General features: G+C 37.0%; 2 protein-coding genes across 7 annotated transcripts in view; one reads left to right on the plus strand and one right to left on the minus strand.

Annotated features, from left to right (window-relative positions):
* The window catches only part of ABCE1 (ATP binding cassette subfamily E member 1), a 29,635-nt gene extending 22,241 nt beyond the window's left edge, over positions 1 to 7,394 (minus strand). Inside the window, exons 1-4 of the mRNA XM_032223724.1 lie at positions 7,277 to 7,394; positions 2,017 to 2,175; positions 1,666 to 1,751; positions 52 to 149 (exon numbers count right to left, since the gene is read on the minus strand). Of these exons, the coding sequence (XP_032079615.1) occupies positions 52 to 149; positions 1,666 to 1,751; positions 2,017 to 2,119 (287 nt within the window). The 5' untranslated portion in view covers positions 2,120 to 2,175; positions 7,277 to 7,394. The remainder of the gene's footprint in view (positions 1 to 51; positions 150 to 1,665; positions 1,752 to 2,016; positions 2,176 to 7,276) is intronic.
* Positions 7,395 to 7,549: 155 nt separating this feature from the next.
* Positions 7,550 to 22,998, plus strand: part of ANAPC10 (anaphase promoting complex subunit 10) — a 29,437-nt gene continuing 13,988 nt past the window's right edge. Inside the window, exons 1-5 of one of the 6 annotated variants that reach the window (XM_032223731.1) lie at positions 7,681 to 8,007; positions 11,798 to 11,918; positions 12,594 to 12,684; positions 14,298 to 14,418; positions 14,927 to 16,562. In XM_032223731.1, coding sequence (XP_032079622.1) covers positions 11,804 to 11,918; positions 12,594 to 12,684; positions 14,298 to 14,418; positions 14,927 to 14,983 — 384 coding nt within the window. In that variant the 5' untranslated portion in view covers positions 7,681 to 8,007; positions 11,798 to 11,803 and the 3' untranslated portion in view covers positions 14,984 to 16,562. The other 5 variants (XM_032223729.1, XM_032223726.1, XM_032223725.1 and 2 more) reach the window with 5 other exon arrangements.

The following is a 22,998-nucleotide window of genomic DNA, read 5'->3' on the forward strand; positions in this document are numbered from 1 at the left end:
TGATTACTTCATAGTCATAATTATTTTTTAAGAAATGTAGTAGAGAGATACCTGTGAAGTTTGAAGGCATTGGCACAATATCTGTGAGTTGTTTCTTTCTCCAGGTTGCTAGGCAAGTTAACAATTGACAAGGCTGCAAAAGGACATTTCTGTAAAATAAAATAAGTTTATACATTTAAAACATTACAATTAATAGAAAAAATCATTTTGCCTGCAGTTCTCTTTTTAAACAATTAATAATGAAGATGATATAATTTTATACTGTATAATAGACTGAGATAGAAATAGAAATAAATAAATTGAAATTGAATAAATAAATTTTATTTAAGACTATAATAGGCCACTAGGAGAAATTAAATGAAATTTATTTTGAAGTTGCTCGTAGAAGTAGAATGGAAAGTTTATTTTTCATTTTCAAAGCAGAATACCAAAAATATACAGAATTTAATCTATAAAATAATTGTCATGATTTGGACATTGAAGCAACCATAATTGGGGAGAGCAAAGAAGCAGGAATTAAAAGCTCAAATTTTACAAAAAAAACCCCAAAATTAGAATGCATCTTCTTCAAAAAGCAGGAGTCTATATTAAATAGCAATTCTACTTTTTAGCCAAACTGATCAACACATAGTGCCAAGCTTTATTGGAGTTTGGCTTATTATATTATTTTTCACTGAGGTACTTATTATTTTGTAAATCATGTTTTATTGGCTCAATACAATATATAAAGCCAGTGAATAGCGGTTGATTCGATAAATCATTGTTGTATGAACATGTGCTACATTTACATGATGCGTGGCTTAATGTTGACATTAAAAATGCTTACAGATTATTCTTAATTTATAACAAGTTGCTTAGCAACCATTCAAAGTTATAATGTCTTCTCAAAAGCTACTTTTGATTCCATTTGACAGCTGCACCAATTGATTATATTTTGAGATTTGGCTGGTTTCCAGCAAAAAAAAAAGCCTATTGGGTAAAATCAGTTCACTTAACAACTATGGAATTTGCTTAACCACTACAAAAAGGTCATAAATCATGTCCAGTCATGTGGTGACCTGCTTACAACTGCAACAACTTGCAACTTTAATTTTGGGCTCAATTATGTTGAGGACTACCTATACTTAATAAATAAATTGAGTATGACATAGTAAACCACAGCCATTGATGTTTGCTAAACCACTTCTCTTTGCATGATCTCCCAGTTAATAGTGAAAATGGCTGGCTAGCTGTTATTTTCTGGTTATTTAATTTTGTATTATCATTATTATAATATTCCACAAGAAGTTTAAAGTGGACCACCAAGCACAGAGTGAGAAAAAGACAGCTGCTTTCATTTCAGAATGAAGATCTTCTGCTTATTAAAAGTATCCATTAATCCTAAATCACAGCTACTTATCAAGGATAAATCAATCAATTTTCCTAATTGTTAAATCACCTGTTACCTATCCACAAAGGTAAAAGAGCACTGTGGAACATCAAACTGTGGTTTACATTTATGCAGAATGAAAGCCTTTCACCAGCCTTTTGAACTTCTGGGAGGAGCAAAGAAGCAGCACAAAAAATAAGACATCTTACCCAACAGAAAAAAATAAAGAAAAACATCCATACTTGGAACTGTCCTATTTGAAAGAGAGGTATTTTTCAATTATTAATGATCCATACCTTAATACAAATACCGCAACCAATGCATAATGTTTCAGAAATCCATGCTATTTTGCATTGTGATGTTACTTCTATGCACAATTTTCCTGAATAAATTTTTTTTAGAAAGAACAAGAATTACTCATAGCAGTATTATCTCTGACCACAATAAAATTTTGTAAATGGTCTTAAATAATCCTGAATTTAAGTATCTTAGGCATGTATCTCTTAACTTTAAAATAAAAATCAGTAAACATATTACAAAACACATCAGATATTTTAAAATATGACTTTATAGTTGAAAAATATGACTAAATGTTTTTTCCTTTTTTAATTAAAAAAGTTTTATATAAATGACCTTGCATTTCTTACCCATTCGAACCACAGGGCAACTCTTCTTGCATTCCTGGCGACATTTCTTTGGCTTACATTTATCATGGTTCACAATAGCAATTCTTGTTAGTTTATCAGCCATAGTAAGGATTTACAGATGATGCACATACACAAACTAAGGATTCCAAAATGATGATTCTATAATTTAAAAAAAAAACAGAAATAATAAATATCCAGGAGACACTGAAGAACAACAAATATCAATGATATAGTAAAGTAAAAGAACAAGCATGCTTGGTGGAGAGGTGTTTCATCTCACTCTTGCATTGATTTTTGTGGGAAAAGCCAAAACCAGCCTTAATCTTTCAGTGCCTCTTAAATTATTTAATACCAAACTCTTCAGAATACAAATCTGATTCCTTATCAGCAATATAAGCAATATATGGACTATGATATCAGGGTTTTTTTTTTAAAAAAAAGGTTCAGTTTTTAAGCTATGATTTTCAATAGCTTATGTCCTGACTGCTTTTTTTAAATATTTTTTTTAAAATTTTTGAATAAACACAAACAAAACACAAAAAAACCATCTTCCATTACAAATTGTAGAAAGTGTGTCAATTGGTTACAAAAAACGTTCGTGCATCCCTTCCACAGTCATCACCTACAATTCATATCAAGTTATATATTTTAAATCAAACATATTTATATATACATTACTATTGTCATACATCAACCTTCATTTGACTATAATTGTTTTTACCCCCTTTTATATAAAATATTCCAAAATTTAAAGAAAAACCACATAATGGCATTCAGTTAACTGTTTCCATTATTATCCGGTAACATTACATCTTTATGACATATTCTGAATAAAAAAATTGATTATATTTAATAACAAAGTTTCTAGATCTCCTTTCTTAATCACTATTTGCAATTTATATCAAATTTCCTCTTATCAAACCAATACATATGTATACATTGTTATCATTATCAATTATTTATCTAACTATATCCATTATCACTTCATTTTTTTTTACATAATGCTCTAAATTTAACTAAATTGGACTAATTTTTTATTATAAGCTTTCATATATCAATCTGTGTCTTTCCAGTAATAGTGCAGTCTTATGTCTTTTGCCATTTGTGGGATTAGTCTTCTGGTTGTTTCCTTAATAAGATTTGTATGGACTTCTCTTCGCAACTTGTTGCTTGTTGTATATCTTATATAATCTTGAAACTCTCCATCTGCTTCTTTAATCAGCTTATCTTTGGTTATCAATAGTGCTTCTGACAAAATTTCTCTCCTTAGATCCATCAATTCTTCTCTTTCTTCTTCTACTATACCTTGAAATCTGGGGTAGAGCTTCTGGCCATCTATCTCCCCTTTCCATATTCCATTCTTTCCATTTCTAACCACGCTCAGTTCACTGTTGGTATCAACAATTAACTTGTCTCTTTGTTCATTTTTCCCTTCAGTTTTTAGGACTCTAACCTCCACTTTTTCCATTTGATAAACATCTTCAATTTTTCCATCATATTTTACTGTTTTACAATCTATGTTTTCCAATGTCTTCTCAATTTTCTGTTACTTCTAATAATTTTTGAATTTCAAACATAATCTTTTGCAATGTTAAGGTTTCTTTTTGATGTTGTGCCATTCTTCCAACTGGTAAACACTGCCACGCTAGCATTCAAAACTTTTTATTAGATTTGACGCAAGTTAATTTATAATCTTTCAAAACACGGCTTTGTTTTCACTTCTCTCCAGCTGCCAATGAAGCTCCCAAAGAGCACCTGTATAAACAACCCATACTCTTCTCCTTATCACTCTCTATAAACAAGCTGAAGAACCTTGAAGTGCAAAGTCAAAATGATCAAAGCAAAAAAAGGGCAATGTTTCCAGGACTCAAGCCTCCAAGTGGCAGTGTTACTTCCTTTCCCTCTGATATTACAATCCTCTTTGTATTCCTTTTATATCTTCTTTATATTCCAGGCTTAAAAGAAACAAAATTCTTAAGTGAAACAAAATAGAAAAAACAACCATCCAAACTAGTATTATAAAAATAAAGAAAAAGATTTTAATCCATAGGTAAAAATAGTAGAAGAAAAACTTATCCGTTCACTTTAAAATATAGGAAATATTTGCAAAAATTCCATTCATAAAAGAAAATTAAAAAAAAGATAACACACTGTCCAATGTAGCTTAATTTTGTCGCTTATTTTCTTCTGTTTTCAAATTTAATTTAGCTTTAATTTTTTTGGGGGGGCAGTCTCTTTTATAACAATAAGATTTCCTCACCAGTTGGACACACTTTCTCTTTCCGCATTCCTCCCATTCCAGAGCTGTCCCAACTTCAGCAGCTTTTGGCTGCGCTTCTGTCGCCGGCAAGAAGAGATTCTCTTGGATTAATCAGGGACTTTGCGGTGTCCCTGAGATCAGCAAGACGTACTCTTCCCTGTCACCATCTCTTCGGGACAGTTTAGGTCCAAAAGGACAGTCCAGTGGCAAAAGTATTGACTGCGATCTCAGAGTTCCGAGATCGCACATTGTGTCTTCCCGTCCTGACTGCTTAAAGAGTGGTGCGGTGGCCTAGAAGTGCAGCTCTTGCCTCACAATCAGGAGGCTGTGAGTTCAAGCCTAGGTAGATGCAGATATTTGTGTCTCTGGGCACAATGAGGCTATATCTGCTGAATAAAAAAAACCTCCTCATTGGTGACAGGAAGGGCACTCAGCTAGTAAACACTCAGCTCCATTCAGTTGCAGACTCCACCCTTCAAGGGATGGTGGGATTGTTAACAGAAGATGTCCTGACTGCTTAAAGCTGAAAAGTACCTCTCATCCACATTTCTTTCTCATATACTCCTATATGATAAGACATGTGACAAGATTTGGAATGAGATCTGTAGTTGTATTAGCTTTTATTGAAAAAGTGAACACAATATACACACTAAAAGGGCAAAAAAAGACAGTCATCATTTCATGACCATATTCCAAATACAGAACTTAATTAAAAAAATAAAATAAAAGATTTTATAAAACAAAATTCTGGAGCTTTGCTGTTCTCTGAATTTGCTTGTAGATGTTTCATTATCCAACTAGATAACATCATCAGTGCACTCTAGGTTATTCTCTTGGCAACCTAGTTGGACTTATGTTATCTTGTTGGGTAATGAAATGTTTTCAAGGGAACGAAGCTCAGAGAGCAACAGGGACTGCACAACTCAATCCTGAGCTGCATATATTATTTTCTACTGGAATTACATAAAATTCAAAATTTTATTTACTTGTTTGCTTAATATATATATTTTCCTGAGGTTTTCGCGGGTGTTTGTATGTAGGTCTTTGATTATTCAGGTTTTCTCCCGCGTAAATTTGGAAGTGTCTTGGTGACGTTTCGACGAAGTCTCATTCGTCATCTTCAGACTGGTTTGCTCAGCTTCATGCTTCCAGGAGCAATGTGAGATCGCAGCTGTTTCTTCCTTTTAACTGCCAGTGGGGGTGTGAGCTGATTGGGTGGAAGCTTGGCCAAGCACAAACCCCCCACCCAATCAGAACACACCTCCACCCAATTAGAACACAGCCAAGCTCCCACCCAATCAGCTCCCTCCTCCACTGGCCAAAGACAGACAGACAGACACATATACATACATACATACATACATATATAATGTATATACATACATACATGAATTTCTGCAAAAATATGTTGGTCAAACAGCACTTAAATATATCGGATATCAAAGTCTAAATCCAAAACAAATCAGTACTATTTGATCAAGTATACCAAACTGCAGACTGTGTATGTGGTTCTAATAGCCTAGTTGAACTTTACATTTTTCACCACACAACATACATAGAACTTTAATATAATACAATAATTTTCCTGATATTTTTAAGTCAGGTTTTTTACTGACTTTTTGTGGATAATCAATGAACTGTAACACTAACACTGATATTAGGCAAAGTATTGAGCAGTGCTTCGTGTTTGAAAGGAAAACAGTTGCAGAGCGCTTACAGAATATCTTGCATAAAGGTACATAAACTTTTCTTGGGTTCATGTGACCACTATTTGCAGCTATGGCACAATCTAAAAAACAACAACCCAAACCCCAAATCTGTCAGGTGCTATCTTGCATTACATACACCCAAACTCCAAAGTTTTTCAGTAAAAATTCAGAATGTTGCTGAACCGCAATTGACATGATTTCCAGACAGCCAAAATTATCTGTTCATTCTTTCAATCCATAATTATTAAACTACTGAACACATGGGAAGCATTCACATACAACAGTTTACATCCATTTGTTGTAGATAATTAGCATAATACAAGACTCATAAAGCAGTTTTGTAATGTTGATTCAGTTAATAAACATTTCTGATCAAAGAAAAAAATATTTAAATATCCAGGGATTATACTACCAGCAATTATCTCTGCTACCTAATAACCCTGACAACTATGCTGTCTGTTTTATCACATTTCTAATATGAATGTACAAATTATCTGGTGAACAAACGTGAGTTCATCATCACTTTGCCATGATCATCTTGTTTTATAACCATACAAACATGGGTTCCAGTACAGGAGACATTCAAAGCTTAAACAAATATCTAAAAGCAGAGGTAAAAATAGCCATCTTAATGGCCAAATCAAAAGGGTTTCATAGGGAGAAGAGTCAACAGCTAAGTGGAAAAAGGACATTTTCTAACCAGGGATGCCACCGCTGGAGGGGAAAAGCCTTAATAAAAGTATCTTGAATAAAGCCGGTTCTTGGAAAAGAGCTTCGTCGAAAATTAATGCTTTCTTACACTGTATACTTAGAAGTCCCAAATTTACCAGGAGAGAAGAGTTAAGGGGCTCAATTGGGATATACCACTGCAGTTAAAAAGTGTCGGACTGTTATCGGGAAGCATCAAAGTCTTACTCAGTTGTTGTTTACTGAGAGACTTCGGGGCCGTCATTTTTTCCTGGCCCAACGGTGGTGACGATTAAGGACTGTATGGGCGATCCAAGTCCCCGTTGCATCGAACAACTCAGAAAGCGAAATATAAATGTTAAGGGCTAAGAAATAAACCTCCCCTGGAGGTGAAGAAGGGGCATCAATGAAACCGCATCGGTACAAATTAGGGATTGTTCGGCCTTCTCACCCGCGAGGCTTCCTCTCTTTCACCGCGACGGGAAAAAAGCCTCAAGGCAGCTGGACAGTCACGGCCCAGCCAGCCTTATCTACAGCCACCAAACCGACTCCACCTGATTGGAGAAGGAGCAGACCGGGCCCAACTACCACGAGTTCCACTTACCCGAAAAAATTAAGAGGCGGGAAGAACGAGAGTGAAAAAAACCTCCCCAAGCCTCCGTGGCTCACAGGTGGACGCGGAGACAATGTGGTCCGACTGCCACCCGGCCAAAATGGCCGCCACCCTTAAAGGAGGAGCCGGCGCTTCACACTATAGTGATTGAAGTCTATGATGAGATACGTACGGCGCCATAGACAAGACGAAACGCCGGAAGTGCAAGCGAGAGGTGGCTCTCTCTCTCTCTCTCTCTCTCTCTCTCTCTCTGCCTGACATCATCACTTGGCGACGAGCTGTCTGGAAACTCAATGATGGCGGGGAGGAGAAGGAGTCGGGCGACCAGTTAACGGAGAGTGGAAGGGCGTGGCCAAAAAGTGGGTAGCGCTGTTACCGTAGCGGGACGAGTAAGTCAGTCTTTTACTGCGTGCTACTATTGGACGTTAGAGAACGTTTAGTAACCGTCTTCCTTTTGGCTTGCTGTTAACAGGCGTTCGTTTGATTCACACCGTATATAATTACTGATTAAGATTTCAAGGGATCTCTTAAAACTGAAAAATTGGAATGGCCCTCGGTATTATTATTATTATTTTTAAAAGACAGTATTAAAAAGCTTAGAATGTAGACAAAAACGTAAATTTCCATGTTGGAGAAAGCTGTTGTAGAACGTATGATATTCCTCACCTAAGCGGATCATCCTTGATGCTTTGACTGAAGTGTCAAGCAACATTAGAAGGAAGGTAAAAGCCTCAGTTGTAGCTTTGCTATACCTGTGCTTTTCTCTACCTGGTATGTACTATCGTAGTATTCATATGGATGTCTATGGAGATCCTCAGTCATCCATGTAGTCCTAAAGGTACTTTTTCAAGAGGCAACGCTAAAAGAATGCAAGTGACCAGCTGTCTGCAAGGAGTGTAAACCCTTCCATTCCCTATCTCATCCAGTCAGCTAAAGAAGCTTCTTGGATGAGAAGCGAAATATCTTAAAAGAAAAACCAGAAAGTCCAGTTGCCTCTTGAAAAAACAAGAGGGATATTCATATGGATTTGTGTAGGTTAATAATAAGGTGTTTTATATATAATGTATCTATGAAGATTCTCTGTCATCCAGCTACAGTTGTCTGGAAGTTGAATCATGACAAATGAACTTTTCTTTTTCTTTTTTCTTTGGTCTTGAAACGATTTGCTGTTTATTCAAGTAGCTTCTTTAGTGATATATATAGTATATATAATATGGGTTTCTAGAAATTATACAGAGGGAACAGAAAGTTTGAGTGGGCCATACAAGTAAGGAAACAGAGTAAGAAATAGAAGGTAAGAAATCAGAATAAGAAATAAAAGAAGATTGTATCTGAACTTATTTGAAAACAGGCATTTTTAAAAACTGTTTCTGTCCTATGATTTGCAATAGCTCCAGTCATAAACAGATCATATTTTAATTTAAGGTATAAATGTAATCTGTTTTAAGCCATGGGGACAGATCATTCTTAGTGATCAAATTCTACCATTATCTTATCAGGAAAATTGTTTGAACAATGGTTATGCTTCAAGATATTATTTTGCCTCTTATCCTATACAACACCTCAAGTGTGCTTGAAATAGGGAAGCCAAATTTTCTTTTGTCAAATCTAATTTGACTAGGAGAAATAATTTAGATATTAGATATTCCAAAGTATCCTCAATGAAATTATGAAAACACATTCACTCTAGATGTGATTTTAAATAACTGCAATGAGATTATTAATTTGACTAATTAAAGTACAGATATCTAAGAATATAACTAATTGCAAACTTTATTTTAGCCATATTCTTTGGCTGTAAAATAGCAATTTCCCTCCATTTCCTTTACATGAGGTTGCTTAGTGGAGTTATTTGTAATAATAAAAGAATTTTTCAGCATTTCAGTAGAACTACCGTTTCCTCCAAAAATAATACCTCCACAGATAATAAGCCCAATTGGGCTTTTGTGTGCATGCACTAAAATAAGCCCTCCCCCAAAATAAGCCCTCCCCTAAAATATTTAAATGCATGTGCAGCCAGTCACTGCCATTTCCTGGGGAGAGGGAGGCGAAGGGGGGAACATGTCCCATGCATACCACATACACCTGCCATCCATGCGGAATGGCCTCACAGAAGCTGCTCCTGCAAACCCTTGCTATCATCCTCCTTCTCTTAGTGGTGGCCGCAAAAAGAGCAGCAGGCCCAGCGACACTAGGGTTGGCAAGAGTTTGCCAGAGACAGAAGTTCCGCCCCTCTCTGGATCAGCTGATTTACAGGCCATGGGCCGAGGTTAAGGAGCCTCCTATACCTCAAAAACAAGACCTCCCCAAAAATAAGGCGAATTTCTTATTTCGGGGAAACATGGTAATATTAAAGTGTTGAAGTCTGTTGGACCCAATTTTCCTACATTTTGTAAACAAAATCATATTTGCAATGAATTAGATATGGCATTGACAGCTTGTGCTGGAGACAACCTATGAAATGCCTTGTCAAATTGTGATATCTACATTTCAGTTACAGAAGTTCATTAAGATACATTAATTAGAATTTGGATATTCTGTAGATCTTTGCCAACCCTGGACAAGTTCAAGTTCTGGACCTGAGAGAAAGCATGGTGCTCCAATTGCTCTTTGTACTTTGCTCTTTGAATCTGATACTTAAAAGTGTGCAAATAAGTACTTTGCAGCACTTGGGAAGGTATAGAAGCCTCTATTTTCTAACTTTTAAATCTGTTGTGTTATTTGCATAACCATTTGTTTTATTGGGGGGGGGAATAAAATTTCAGTGCATACGGAAACGACTGGGAATAGGTTCTGAAGTAGCTGCATAAGCCTTGCAAATGATGCATATTGACTGGTCTAACTTGTCATTTCTGGGTAATTTCCCCCTGCAAAACACTGTCTAGATCTATTCTGGTCTATATACAATCCTAGGATTAAGACAGAAACACTTATGATCATTATGACTTGTACTAGTTGCTGTATGGTGGAGTTATTCAGTAACTGTTCCTTGAATTTGTCCTTATAGTAACCCTTGATAACATGGAACATGATATTCTCCCGTTTTCCTTCTTTAGCCTCAGTATTACATCTAAACTATTGAGAAAGTTTCCAAAGCCAGTATTCTGTAAGTTATTTCACTTATAAAAAGATTATTTTCGGCAGGTATAAATGAATCAGAATGTAACAAACTTGTAAACCATGATCTACATATACAGAAATCTAATTACAAATACCTTCATTATTTCTATAATACAGCTAAGTGATGAACTGATTATGACTTCCTAAACATTTGTTTTCTAATTCTGTGTCTAGGAAACTCTTTAATGTCATGGGAAGTTTCTTAATAATAAAGGACCATATTATTAAAGTGGAAAATGGCTTTCCAAAATAAAATTAACACGTGGCCACAAACCACAGATTCTTGACATTTTAAATAATATAAAAACAGTTTGGAAAGATCTAACGCACTGGAAACTATTCTTGCTATTAATACATTTGAAATCACTCCAGTAGCTGTAATTAATATACTTTAAAGGTCTTTCTGAATTTCCCCATTGTGTAATTATCTTATAAATCATTCCTGTTAATTTTTATTACTTACAGCTAACTCTGAAGAATAATTTTATTCTTTTATTTTTAAGTTAAAGATGAATATCAGCAAAAAAGATAATGTGATATGATTTCAGCAAAAATTGTCTTGTGACGTTTAATGTATGGATGACTCATTTATTCTATAACTTTTAGTTATACTCAAATTCATCATTGATTATTTTCAAGTATAAAATAAATTGGTTGAATCATCAATTATATAAGAAAAATAGGCATTTTTGATATTTCAGTTTTGTCAAGGACTTCTGAATGGAACTATGCTGATTACTATTCATTTTAGCCTTGTTATGGCTATGATCTAAGAGACAGTCCCATTGCTGAGTTTTACCTGGGGAAAATAAAAAGTCACACATCTCCTGTTCTAGGTCCTAATTTATGTTCCTTTACATCAATGTTTCTCAACTAATGAAAAAAGTAAATTTGGGGAGTTTGGATAAAGGATAGAATTTGGGTGATTTGAGTCTTTTGTTACTCTGTGAGATATTTAATCTCCAGTAAAATCCCCAAAGTAATAATTTGGGACTACAAAAGACTATAGATAAGCCAATAAATAGTACAGCCACTTCCAGTTCTGTTTAATGGATTGGTAGACCTTTGCTCAATAATTTATTCTAAGCATGATTAACCTCAATCCTATTTTCCACCCTTATATTTTCTTTTAAATTTAAAATTCCTAAACATACTCCCGTTCTTGTTTTTATTAACCAAAAAATATGTTTCTATTCTTAGTCTAAAGTAATTATAAGCCATTAGGTCCATAAAATGAGAAAAGCTGGAAAAAATGAGGGAGGAGGAAGATCACCTAAAATATTTCAACCAAAGATTGCTACATTTGCGGCAAACCTTTTCAACATTTTCCTTTCTGTTCCTATTGTCATGAATGTGGAATAATTCAAATATACTTTTATTTTTTTTCCCTAGTGAAAAATGACCACTGCTAACAAGACTCCCCCTGGTGCAGATCCAAAACAGCTGGAAAGGACAGGAACTGTTCGAGAAATAGGTTCACAGGCTGTTTGGTCTCTTTCATCTTGTAAACCAGGTAAACTGCAGAAGCATCTTGTTTATAAACAGGCCAGAAACTCCCTTTAAAAGTAAAAAGTAAGTTTTGGTTTTAATATAAATTAGATGTGACAATCAAACTTAAGTGTTTTAGGTATTTGGTGTCCAAGAAAATAGTTCAGGAATATAGAATGTGCGCTACTCCTTTTCACTAGCAAGAGCTTTTTAGATTACCATTGAACAACCCATGGTCCTTGGATCATCATTTCAGAGACATTTCCTTACCAGATTTCTCAATGCCTTGAACAGTGATAGAGCTTCTAATGTAGTGGAAAAAAAATCTTAAAGATTCAGGGAGGTATTCAAAGGTGTATCTGCCTTGAAAGTAGCCCATATTGAACTGTATAAGATAGTCAGAAATCAAGAATTGACAATAGGAAATGTTTTATAAATGTTTACATCATAAAATGTTTTATAAAATTTGCCAAATTTCAGTTCCATGTGGGGTATGCGCCCCAGATTTTGGACACATTCTTTAGTTAGCCCATTCGAGGTGCCTTGGTTATAAATTTCACTGTATGATGCACCATTCCACCCAGTTTAAGATCAGAGACATAAGAGTTTTAATAGCATAGCGCTTTTGGAAACATAGAAAATACTAAAACACGGATCTATCTACTTATATGCTACTATTGCTTCTGTATATTCAAAATAGGCTTTGGGGTGGATCAGTTACGAGATGATAACCTAGAAACATACTGGCAATCTGATGGATCACAGCCTCATTTGGTCAACATCCAATTCAGGTAGTGAATATTTATGCACGAGTATTTTTCATTATTATGCATTTACCATTTTTTTTAAAAAAATCTCTTATACAATTTACATACACACCTACACATGATAACCCAAGGCCCAGTCAGTCATCATTTCAGAGTTATTTTCTACCAGATTTCTACTTTCAATGACAGCACTGATGTTCCTGCACTCACTGGAAATGTTGGGATGCATTCAGAGAAGTATCTCCCTATCACTATAGGTAGTCCTGGATGTACAACCACAATCGAGCCCAATGTGTCTCTTGCTAAACAAGGTAGATGTTAAGTGAGTTGCGCCCCATTTAAGATCTTTTTTTTTTGCCATAGTTTTTATATGACTCACTTAAGTTATTAAGTAAATTGTGTGGTCGCTAAGTGAGTCTGGCTTCCCCCATTGACTTTGCTTATCAGACTTTGCTGGCTGGGTAGGTGTCAAATTGTGATCACATGACCTCAGGACAGTGTAATCGTCATAAATTCATGCCAGTTGCCAAGTGCCTTAATTTTGATCACATGACCATGGGGTTGAAAAGGTGAGAACTGGTCATAAGTCATTTTTTTCAGTGCGGTTGTAACTTTGAAAGGTCACTAAACAAATGGTTGTAAGTCAAGGACTACCTGTACCACAGAATTGATATAATTTCCTTCAATTACATCACTAGGATAACATTGTCTTCGGTTTATTGGACTTTTATCAATAAGGGACGCCTCTTCACTAAGTCATTCAGTTAAGTGAAATTTCACGGTACGGTAGTTAAATATACAGTACTGTTTAGCTAAAATACAACCTTTTTAAAAATTATGTGAAAGTGTAAAAGAAGCCTACTGAAAACTGAATTGATTCAAAATAATATTATGAGAAACATAGTTTAATTGCCCGCAAAATAGATTTAAATATTTTAAAATTAAGATATTCCATAACCTCACCTTTTCATGGGTAAGTGGGTCAGTGTTATAGTTGAAGATGTGGGGAAATACTGTACATATTCATCCTTCTTTCTTGATAAATAAAAACAGAAAACGTGCCTTGTTTTGTTAATCATTGCCTGTAAAAAAATACTAATTTTTGAAAATAAATATAATTATACTTTTGCTTTAACTCTAGCTTTAAAAATTATAATTTAGATATGTATTTCATGGCCACAAAATCTCAGGTATTTCAGGACAAATTATTCTTTCACTGTTGTAACTTAATATTGTATTTTTATTCCATTCACTTTTTATATGCAAAAAAAGCCTCGCTTATTGTTTACACATTACTTTAGAATGAAATAAAAATTGAAAAATATGAATTAACCTAAACTATATTTTTAAAAATTTCAAATTACAAATATTTGGTTACAAATTTTGAATACTAAGATAAATAAATAAAATTGCTTAGAATTCGAATCTTGGGATAATTAATGAATCCAAGGATACTTAGAAACAGTAATGTATATATTTCAGATAGGAAAAACTTGAATTCTTTCCAGTATTCTTTTTTTTAACCTACTGTTTGAACCTTGCAATGTTTCCAAAGAATGGTACTGTTTTACTAAACCTTACTTAACCATGATACATTTTTATCATCTAATCTTGATTTTGTAATTGTTTAATTCCAGAAGAAAAACTACTGTGAAGACTTTATGCATTTATGCAGATTATAAATCTGATGAAAGTTACACTCCAAGCAAAATCTCTGTGAGAGTAGGGAACAATTTTCACAATCTTCAGGAAATTCGGGTTCGTATGCTTTACTCCTTAAAAAACATTTTACAGATACAGTACATCCTTCCAAAATACAGCTTATCTCTGCTTATACATTCACAGGTAGTGAATTTTCACAGATCAAAAGTTGGAAAGTAAAAGATAGATAGATAGATGATAGATAGATAGATAGATAGATAGATAGATAGATAGATAGATAGACAGACAGACAGACAGACAGACAGACAGACAGACAGACAGACAGACGACAGACAGGATACAGTCCAGGTAATTGAACTCTTTGACTGGCTGATTTTTGGAAAGCAGATCCTGCAAATCCTGCTTCAGACAGCTGCTTGATTCTCATAGCTATTTTAGGAGATATAAGGAAAAGCTTTGTAGCTGCAATAAAGGAAGGGATACTCGTTGAATCTAATTAGATAGATAGGTAGGCAGATAAAAGGATTTTGTGTTTAAACCAAGCAAATTTTCTGTTTATCTTTAAGCAACTGATAGCCATATTATGTCACAAATTGTTTTGTAGAATCTCCCAGTATCAGAACGGGCTGCAGTTTCAAATGGGTCAGGATGCCATTTATAGATGCCTAATATTTTCACTTGTGCACTTGAGGACTGGACTTTGGTGATGTCTTCATAATTGGCACAAACTAGTGGTATACCAATCTTGAATCTATGAAAAGGTTTTGATTGCTGTCTAAGATTTTGATTGTTTAAGCTAGCTAAACTTCTATGTCATCTGTTGATTATATAATTTCTGATTGGCGAGAATTGCTCCAGTAACTAAACTAGAAAAAAGTTAAAATATAAACAAAATAAAAATTTCAATATATTAGAAACCTATGCCAAAAAATAGAAGAGAAGTAAAATGCACATTTTTCAATTAAAAGAGAGGAGACAGGGAAAATAATGTGTATGTTCTATCTCTGGAAGTATTGCTTTAAACCTAAAAGTAAAATCAGAAAAATATTTAGTACAATTCTGTCTGTTCTTTGATCCCCCCCCCCACTTTAAATTCCACTAGATGTCACTCTTGTCTTTAAATTCTTTGGCTTCGTGTACCAACATCATTCTATTTATGCTTCTATATCTACCGTAGTAATAGAAGCTGAGCAATATGGTTGAGATGGGGAGAAATTATATTCTACAGGCTATCTTTGCTATTCATGCATGCATGTAAAATGTTTATATTTTAGTGGACAATTTTAATCTTGATGTGTAGACTTTCATAGATATGTCAAATCCTGTTTTATTTTTTCAACTGCTGCCAGATTTTTATTACTTCTGTATTTGTCTCCGATTGATTTTAGCCTTTATGCAAGTAAAGAATGATGATGGGAAAGTCTTAGTTTCTTATTAAATAGAGAAAACATCTTACAAGTGCTATTACATTTGCTGTTCTCTACAACTTGCTTTTTAACAACGAATTAGTAGAACTAGAATCACAGGGCTAGAAGGAACCTTGGAAGTCTTCTAATCCAACTTCCTGCCCAAGATATGAGACTATTAGATTACTAGATTACTGCACTTATGAAACAGTAATGTATAAACTGTAACTGCTTGTTAAATGTCATATGAGGAGGCACTACCTGACTGATCGAGATTGAAATTGAACACCCTCCCCCCCCCCCGGCCCACCAATAATCAGTGTTGAATCTGGTAAAATCACTAGCTATCAAGAAGACTGTATGGATGTATCTATGTAATCACAAGGGCTGTGCTTGAGAGTTTCTAATGATCATTTTGTTGTATAGGTTTTCATTTTCTTTATATCTATCCAATATATGAAGAAAGAGCAAGATGAATGAAAATGCATATTTTATGAATAATATTGCCCAATCCAACCTATCAAGAGAATGTGCATAAGATTTCAGCTCTGTTCTAGTTCTCATTCTTTCAGTCTGCATACTTAATTAAAAGTGGAACATCTTATATTTTAGTTTCCCCTTTTCATGAAAGATGAAACAATCCAATCCAATAAAGAAGGTTAACATTCTAAAATAATTAGCATTATGAAAATAAAACTGAATGACTTAGATTTTATCATCATTCTATATTTTTCTCTCTTTTCTCATCTTATGATAGAGCAAGAAGATTCAGAACTTCTGCTTCTATTTCAGATTAATTACCTTTGAGTCTGTTCTGTTAATCTTAACCATGACAGCATAATTCAGATTATTAACTGTTGTTTGTGCTCTGGTTACTTGCAAACTACTGTATATACTCGAGTATAAGCCTAGTTTTTCAGCCCACTTTTTGGGCTGAAAAAAGCCGCCTCGGCTTATACTCGAGTCAGTGAAAAATTTGCCCGAAATGGAGGAGAAAAAGGGGCGGGGCCATGCCGCTGGGTGACACTCGTGAATGGCCCAGTGCCCCTGTGAGTTTCCCCTCCCTCTGTGTCAGTTTGCCGCGCAGCGCGCACCGCACCATCCCCCCTCCTCACCTTCTAATGTAATGCAGGGCTGTCTTACGATTCCCCTTCCTCCCCCTCCTGCCGCTCTGCAACGATGTCCCACCTCCTCCTTGTTATGGCAAGCAGCCACATAGCGATGTCCCACCTCCTCTGGTACAGTGATCCAATGATAGGAATCACTGTGCCGTGTGTCATAGGAGGCGGGACATCGCTCCTGCGGCTGCACGGGACATCATCATCACAGCGGGACATCAGCATCATGAGGTGAGTGAAGTATTTCATTGAATACACCGCTAGTTTACTGTTTTTCTTTGAAATAAATATTCAAAAACATTATTGGTATCTATTTTTATTTTTAAAATTTACCGGTAGCTGCTGCATTTCCCACCCTAGGCTTATACTCGAGTCAATAACTTTTCCAGTTTTTTTGTGGTAAAATTAGGTGCCTCGGCTTATATTCGGGTCGGCCTATACTCGAGTATATACGGTAGTTTATCTGTAACATCACCAGAAGTTTCCTAGATCTTAGTTGGTAGTTTTTCAAATGAGGCATAAATCCTATGTCTGCTAAAGTTTTTTCTCCTGGGTTATGTCTGATCAAGGCCAATATGATTACATAAAATAATTTAAACAATGTTACTCATTTTTTATTATTTTCTGTTTGCTGATTAGCTGGATTAACTTCTGTTGTTAAGTGCAACAAAAAAAATTTTTTTGGGGGGGGTTAATTAAAAATATGGGAATATCTTAACTTTTCTTTTTTTTTATAACACATACATTCTTAATATTGAGTTATTTCATTTTTCTTTTCAAACATTCAAGATTTATTTTGGAACCACATCACTAACTTTTGGCAATTGCAGTTAAAAAGGAATATGGGGGTTGGAAAAATGATTGTATCCTAATCACATTGCTCAGAAAAAAACAGTGGGCAGAAACATCATAGTGCTTGATTTATGACTCTAATTTATGATGGAATTATGGTCATAAGTTGTGCCAGTCATTAAGTGGATCACCACAATTGCCACACCCATTTGTATGACTTTTTGCAGCAGTCATTAAATGACTACCACAGTCCTTGAATGAACACTGCAGTTGTTAAAAAGGGCCCGATGGGCAATTCTTGTTGGAAACTATCTGGCAAGAAATTGTTGTAAATCATGATTACATGGACACAGGATGCAGAAAACAGCTGGAAATTCCGGCCTAAAATGTGATAATGTGACTGCAGGGGGACAGCTGTAAGAACTTCAAAACTAGATTTTAAGTAGCTCTGGGGATATCCATTATAACTTCAAACCCGCCTTAAATTCTGCTTATCTTCAAAGATTTTAATCTCGATTTAGTTCTCACTTGCAAAAGAAAACTTAGTAATGTGCTTCTTCTTCTAAGAAAGTGTCTTTAGCATTCAATTTTTATGTAGTGTGTAGTTTCTTGTTTTATAACGTAATTTGAATACCTTGACATGTGAACCAACTTGGAAATTTATCTGTGTAAACCCTTGTTAATTATTTTTTTATACCAATAGAAATTCTCATTCTGTTATCATGGCCACTAGTAATCTTTCTGCATTTTGGCACCCAAAAATATAGTGCTAAAGTAACTAACCATAATGAATTATTTTCTTATTCTTTTATTCTTTGTTAGCATCAACAATGGAAATATTTATCTGTTTGCTAGGTTTTCAGTAATCAACAAAGATAAACTTGCAACAAGTAACATTCATTTGCATGAGATTCTTCTCTGACTGTACAATATACATATGAAATGTATATATAAATTTATTGGAATTGTTCATACTGCTTAAATCAGACCTAGAATATTTAGGATTCCGAAAATGTTTATGAGGGAAAATAAAGTGTTTAAAAATCCATAAAGTTTAAATAAAGTTTGTCACTTGAAAAAAGGTGCTTGAAACCCATATACAAAGCACTTTTGCATATGAAACTGGTAACTTATAGTGAAATTGTGCACCTACTTTTAGGATTAAACCGAGAAAAACTCTCACTCTCTTTTATATACGATCAGGGAAGAGATGTAGAATAAGTTGGAAGATGTGTAAGAAAAAAGGAGAGTAGGATAGCAGGCCAGTGTTATATAGCCACTTCTTGAATTACCTTGGCTAGTAACCATTTGTAAATATAGCAGTAATATAAAATTCCTGCATTTAGATCAACCTTCATACACCTTATAACAAAAGCCTTCATTGTGAAACTGATTAATGTCTGGTCGGTTTCAGGCAGGGGGTAATCTGGTCTGAGGTTTATAATCAACTAATTAAAGTAATAATACTGAACTTCTTAACTTATATTAGCGCTTTTCAGGGAAGTGCTGCATTGAGGAGAAAAGCAACTCAGAAAGAGATAAGTAATCTTTCCACTTTCTGGTGGGGAGGATGTTGTAGGAAAAAAATGAGTCAAGCACAGGGCACTGTATGAGAACTTGTTGTTTGTTGTTGTTTATTGGATTTATATGCCGCCCTTCTCCCAAGGACTCAGGGTAGCGTACAACATTAAAAAAAATCACATATTACAAAAGTTAAAAAAAAATAGAGTATCCAAAAAAAATACCCCAATTAAGATTAAAAATAACATTTAAAATTCGATAAAAATTAACAATAATCAATCATTTCTTTTATTCTGTTCAGGTCAGGCCGGCTTGCTGGAAAAGCCAACTTTTTAGGGCATGTCAGAAGGACCGAAGTTCAGGGATTATACGAAGCTCCAGGGGAAGCTCATTTCAGAGGAAAGGCGCTCCCACAGAGAAGGCTCTCCCCCTGGCGGTCGCTAGCCGACACTGTCTGGCTGACGGCACCTGGCCAACTCTTTGGGATCGCATTGAACGGTGGGAGGCTACCGGTGGCAATAGGTGGTCTCGCAGGTATCCTGGGCCTAAGCCATGGAGCGCTTTAAAGATCATAATTAGTACACCCGGAAGACAACCGGCAACCAGTGCAGGCCGCCTAAAAGCGGCGCAACATGGGAGTACCTAGGTACCCCCATGATAACCCGCGCAGCCGCATTCTGGATCAGTTGAAGCCTCTGGGTGCTCTTCAAGGGCAGCCCCATGTAGAGAGTGTTACAGTAATCCAGACGAAAAAGGACGAGGGCATGAGTGACTGTGCACAGAGCATCCCGATCCAGGAAGGGGCGCAACTGACGTACCAGGCGAACCTGGTAAAATGCCCCTCTGGTCACGGCCGTCAGGTGTTCTTCTAAACTAAGCCGTGTATCCAGGAGGACTCCCTGATTGCGGGCCCTCTCTGAGGGGGCTAAAATTTCTCCCCCTATCATCAAAGATGGAACAAGATGCACAAATCGGGATGACGGAAACCACAGCCACTCAGTCTTGGAGGAATTGAGCTTGAGCCTGTTCCTCCCCATCCAGATACGCACAGCCTCCAGGCATCGGGACATCACGTCGAGGGCATCGTTTGGGTGGTTTGGGGTAGAGATGAAAAGTTGGGTATCATCAGCATATCCCAAAATCACGGATGATCTCACCCAGTGGTTTTATAGATATGTTGAACAGGAGGGGTGAGAGAACCGACCCCTGGGGCACCCCACAAGTGACGCGCCTTGGGGTTGATCCCTGCCCTCCAGTCAACACAAACTGCGACCGATCCGACAGGTAGGAGGAGAACCACCATAAAATGGTTCCCCCCCACTCCCAACCCCCCAAGTCATCACAGTAGGATACCATGGTCGATGGTATCGAAAGCCGCCGAGAGGTCTAATAGGACGAGGACAGAGGAGCAGCCCCTGTTCCGGGCCCGCCAGAGATCATCGACCAACGTGACCAATGCCATCTCCGTGCTGTATCTGGGCCTGAAACCAACTGAAACGGATCCAGGTACACAGCTTCATCCAGGTACTGGGGAAGCTGACGTGCTACCGTACTCAACAACCTTTGCTACAAAGTGAAGGTTGGAGACCGGACGATAGTTGGCTAAAGAAGCTGGATCCAGGGAAGGCTTCTTAAGGAGGGGCCTCACCACTGCCTCCTTCAAGGCGGTGGGAAAGAACCCCTCTCTCAATGAAGCGTTGGTAATCGCCTGGAGCCAGCCTCGTGTCACCTCCCGGGAAGCCGAGACTCACCAAGAGGGACACGAGTCCAGCACACAAGTGGCAGCACTGTGCCTCCCCATAATCCTGTCCCTGCCCTTGCAGGTCACAGGGTCAAACTCATCCCAGATGGTCTCCACAAGATTCATCCCCGTCGACTCGCCCGAATCTACCCAGTCAGAGTCCAAGCCTGTCCGGATCTGAGCAATTTTATCCTGCAGATACTGAACAAATTCTTCAGCCCTATCCTGCAAGGGGTCTTTCCCAGTTCCTTGGTTGAGTAAGGAGTGGGTCACCCTAAACAGTTATCTGCGGATGCGATAAGAGTGGAAAAATGTTGCCGTTTTGCCTCTTTTATCGCCACTAAATAGGATTTAATATGAACTCTTATTAGTGTTCGATCAGATTCGGACCGGCTGGCCCTCCAACCACTCTCTGGGCATCTTTTCCGGTGTTTCATCTCCCGGAGCTCCTCGGTAAGTCAGGGAGTACCCGGGATTGACAATGGGTCAGAGGCCGCAAAGGCACAACACAATCCAAGGCTCCCATGGCCACCCTATCTCAGGCTTCCACTAGGGCTTCGGTCCAGTTGTGAGCAAGGGATTCAGGAAAAGTCCCAAACTCCATCAGGAACCTTTCAGGGTCCATCAGGCGCCTGGGGCGGAACCATCTAGTCGGTTCTGCCTCCCTGTGGTGAGGGGTAGCAGTATGGAAGTCAAGCCTGATGAGGAAATGATCCGACCATGACAAGGGTTGGATAGAAATATCCCCTAAATCTAGATCATTCATCCACTGCCCAGAGACAAAAATTAGGTCGAGCGTGTGTCCCCCATTATGGGTGGGGTCTTGAATTAACTGAGTTAGGTCCATAGCCGTCATGGAAGCCATGAACTCCCGAGCTGACTCAGATGTCTCACCAATAGAAGGCAGATTGAAATCCTCCAGGATCATAAGCCTGGGGAAATCAACTGCCAATCCAGCTAACAGATGCAGCAGCTCCGGCAGGGCTGATGAAATGTAGCAGGGAGACAGGTATGTAACAAAAAGGCCCACCTGAACTCCGAGGCCCCATTTCACAAAAGGGGACTCACACCCGCCTATCTGAGGCACAGTGACTTATCTGAATGATCTTTGCAGCTTTCCACGCATTCACTCACTGTCTATTTCACAGTCATATGTCAGCAACCATTTTGTTTAGTAACCATTTCACTTCTGATTTTAAGGAACAGGATGTGTCTGCTTAGTAACTGTGTCACTACCCTGTTTCCCTGAAAATAAGACCTTCCCAGATAATAAGCCCAATTGGATTTTTGAATGCATGCACTAAAATAAGCCCTCCCCAAAAATAAGCCCTCCCTGAAAATATGTAAACACATCTGCAGCTGGTTCCCAACCATTTCCTTGTGGGGGGAACATGCCCCATGCACCCCACATGTACCTGCCATCCACACGGAATGGCCTCGTGGAAGACACTACCGCAAACCCTAGCCACCGCCCCCCCTTCTCTTAGTGGCAGCCGCAAAAAGAGCGGCAGGCCCAAAGATGCTAAGGCTGGCAAGGGTGTACCAGAAACAGAGATCAAACTTCTACATTTGTCTTCTTACATATTTTATTTATTTGCATTGTGTTTGTAATGGTTAAGACATTGGATTGAGAGTGGGGATTCTAATCTTGTCTTAAGTATGAAATCCAGCAGGATCACTTCAGGCCAATCACCTTCAGCCCTAAACTGAGTAGTTAAAAACATCTTAGAAGAAGATATTGACAGACCACTTAAAACAGTTTTGCCAAGAAAACTAGAGGGACCTATCCATGAGTTTGCCAGAAATTTAGGTTGACTTGAAGTCTCTGAGACAAAAAACAACAACCTTACATTAAGGACTTGCAGAGATTTCTTTTTGGAAAAAAAAACCCCATTTCTCTATTGTTGTAAGCTAATTACATCAATGTGTGCATAGATTCAATAGGATTTGAATTTGAGTTTATTTTAAAGAAACGTTTACTTTTCTTTCTCATCCAGTATCCAGTATTCTAGATGAGTACTAGAAAAACTCTTCAACTGTATCACAGCTTAGCATCAGAGCCAGTTCAAGCTGAACGATAAAAACTATTGTGGGTTTT

Source organism: Thamnophis elegans, chromosome 9, assembly GCF_009769535.1.
Source record: "Thamnophis elegans isolate rThaEle1 chromosome 9, rThaEle1.pri, whole genome shotgun sequence".
Classification (NCBI taxonomy): domain Eukaryota; kingdom Metazoa; phylum Chordata; class Lepidosauria; order Squamata; family Colubridae; genus Thamnophis; species Thamnophis elegans.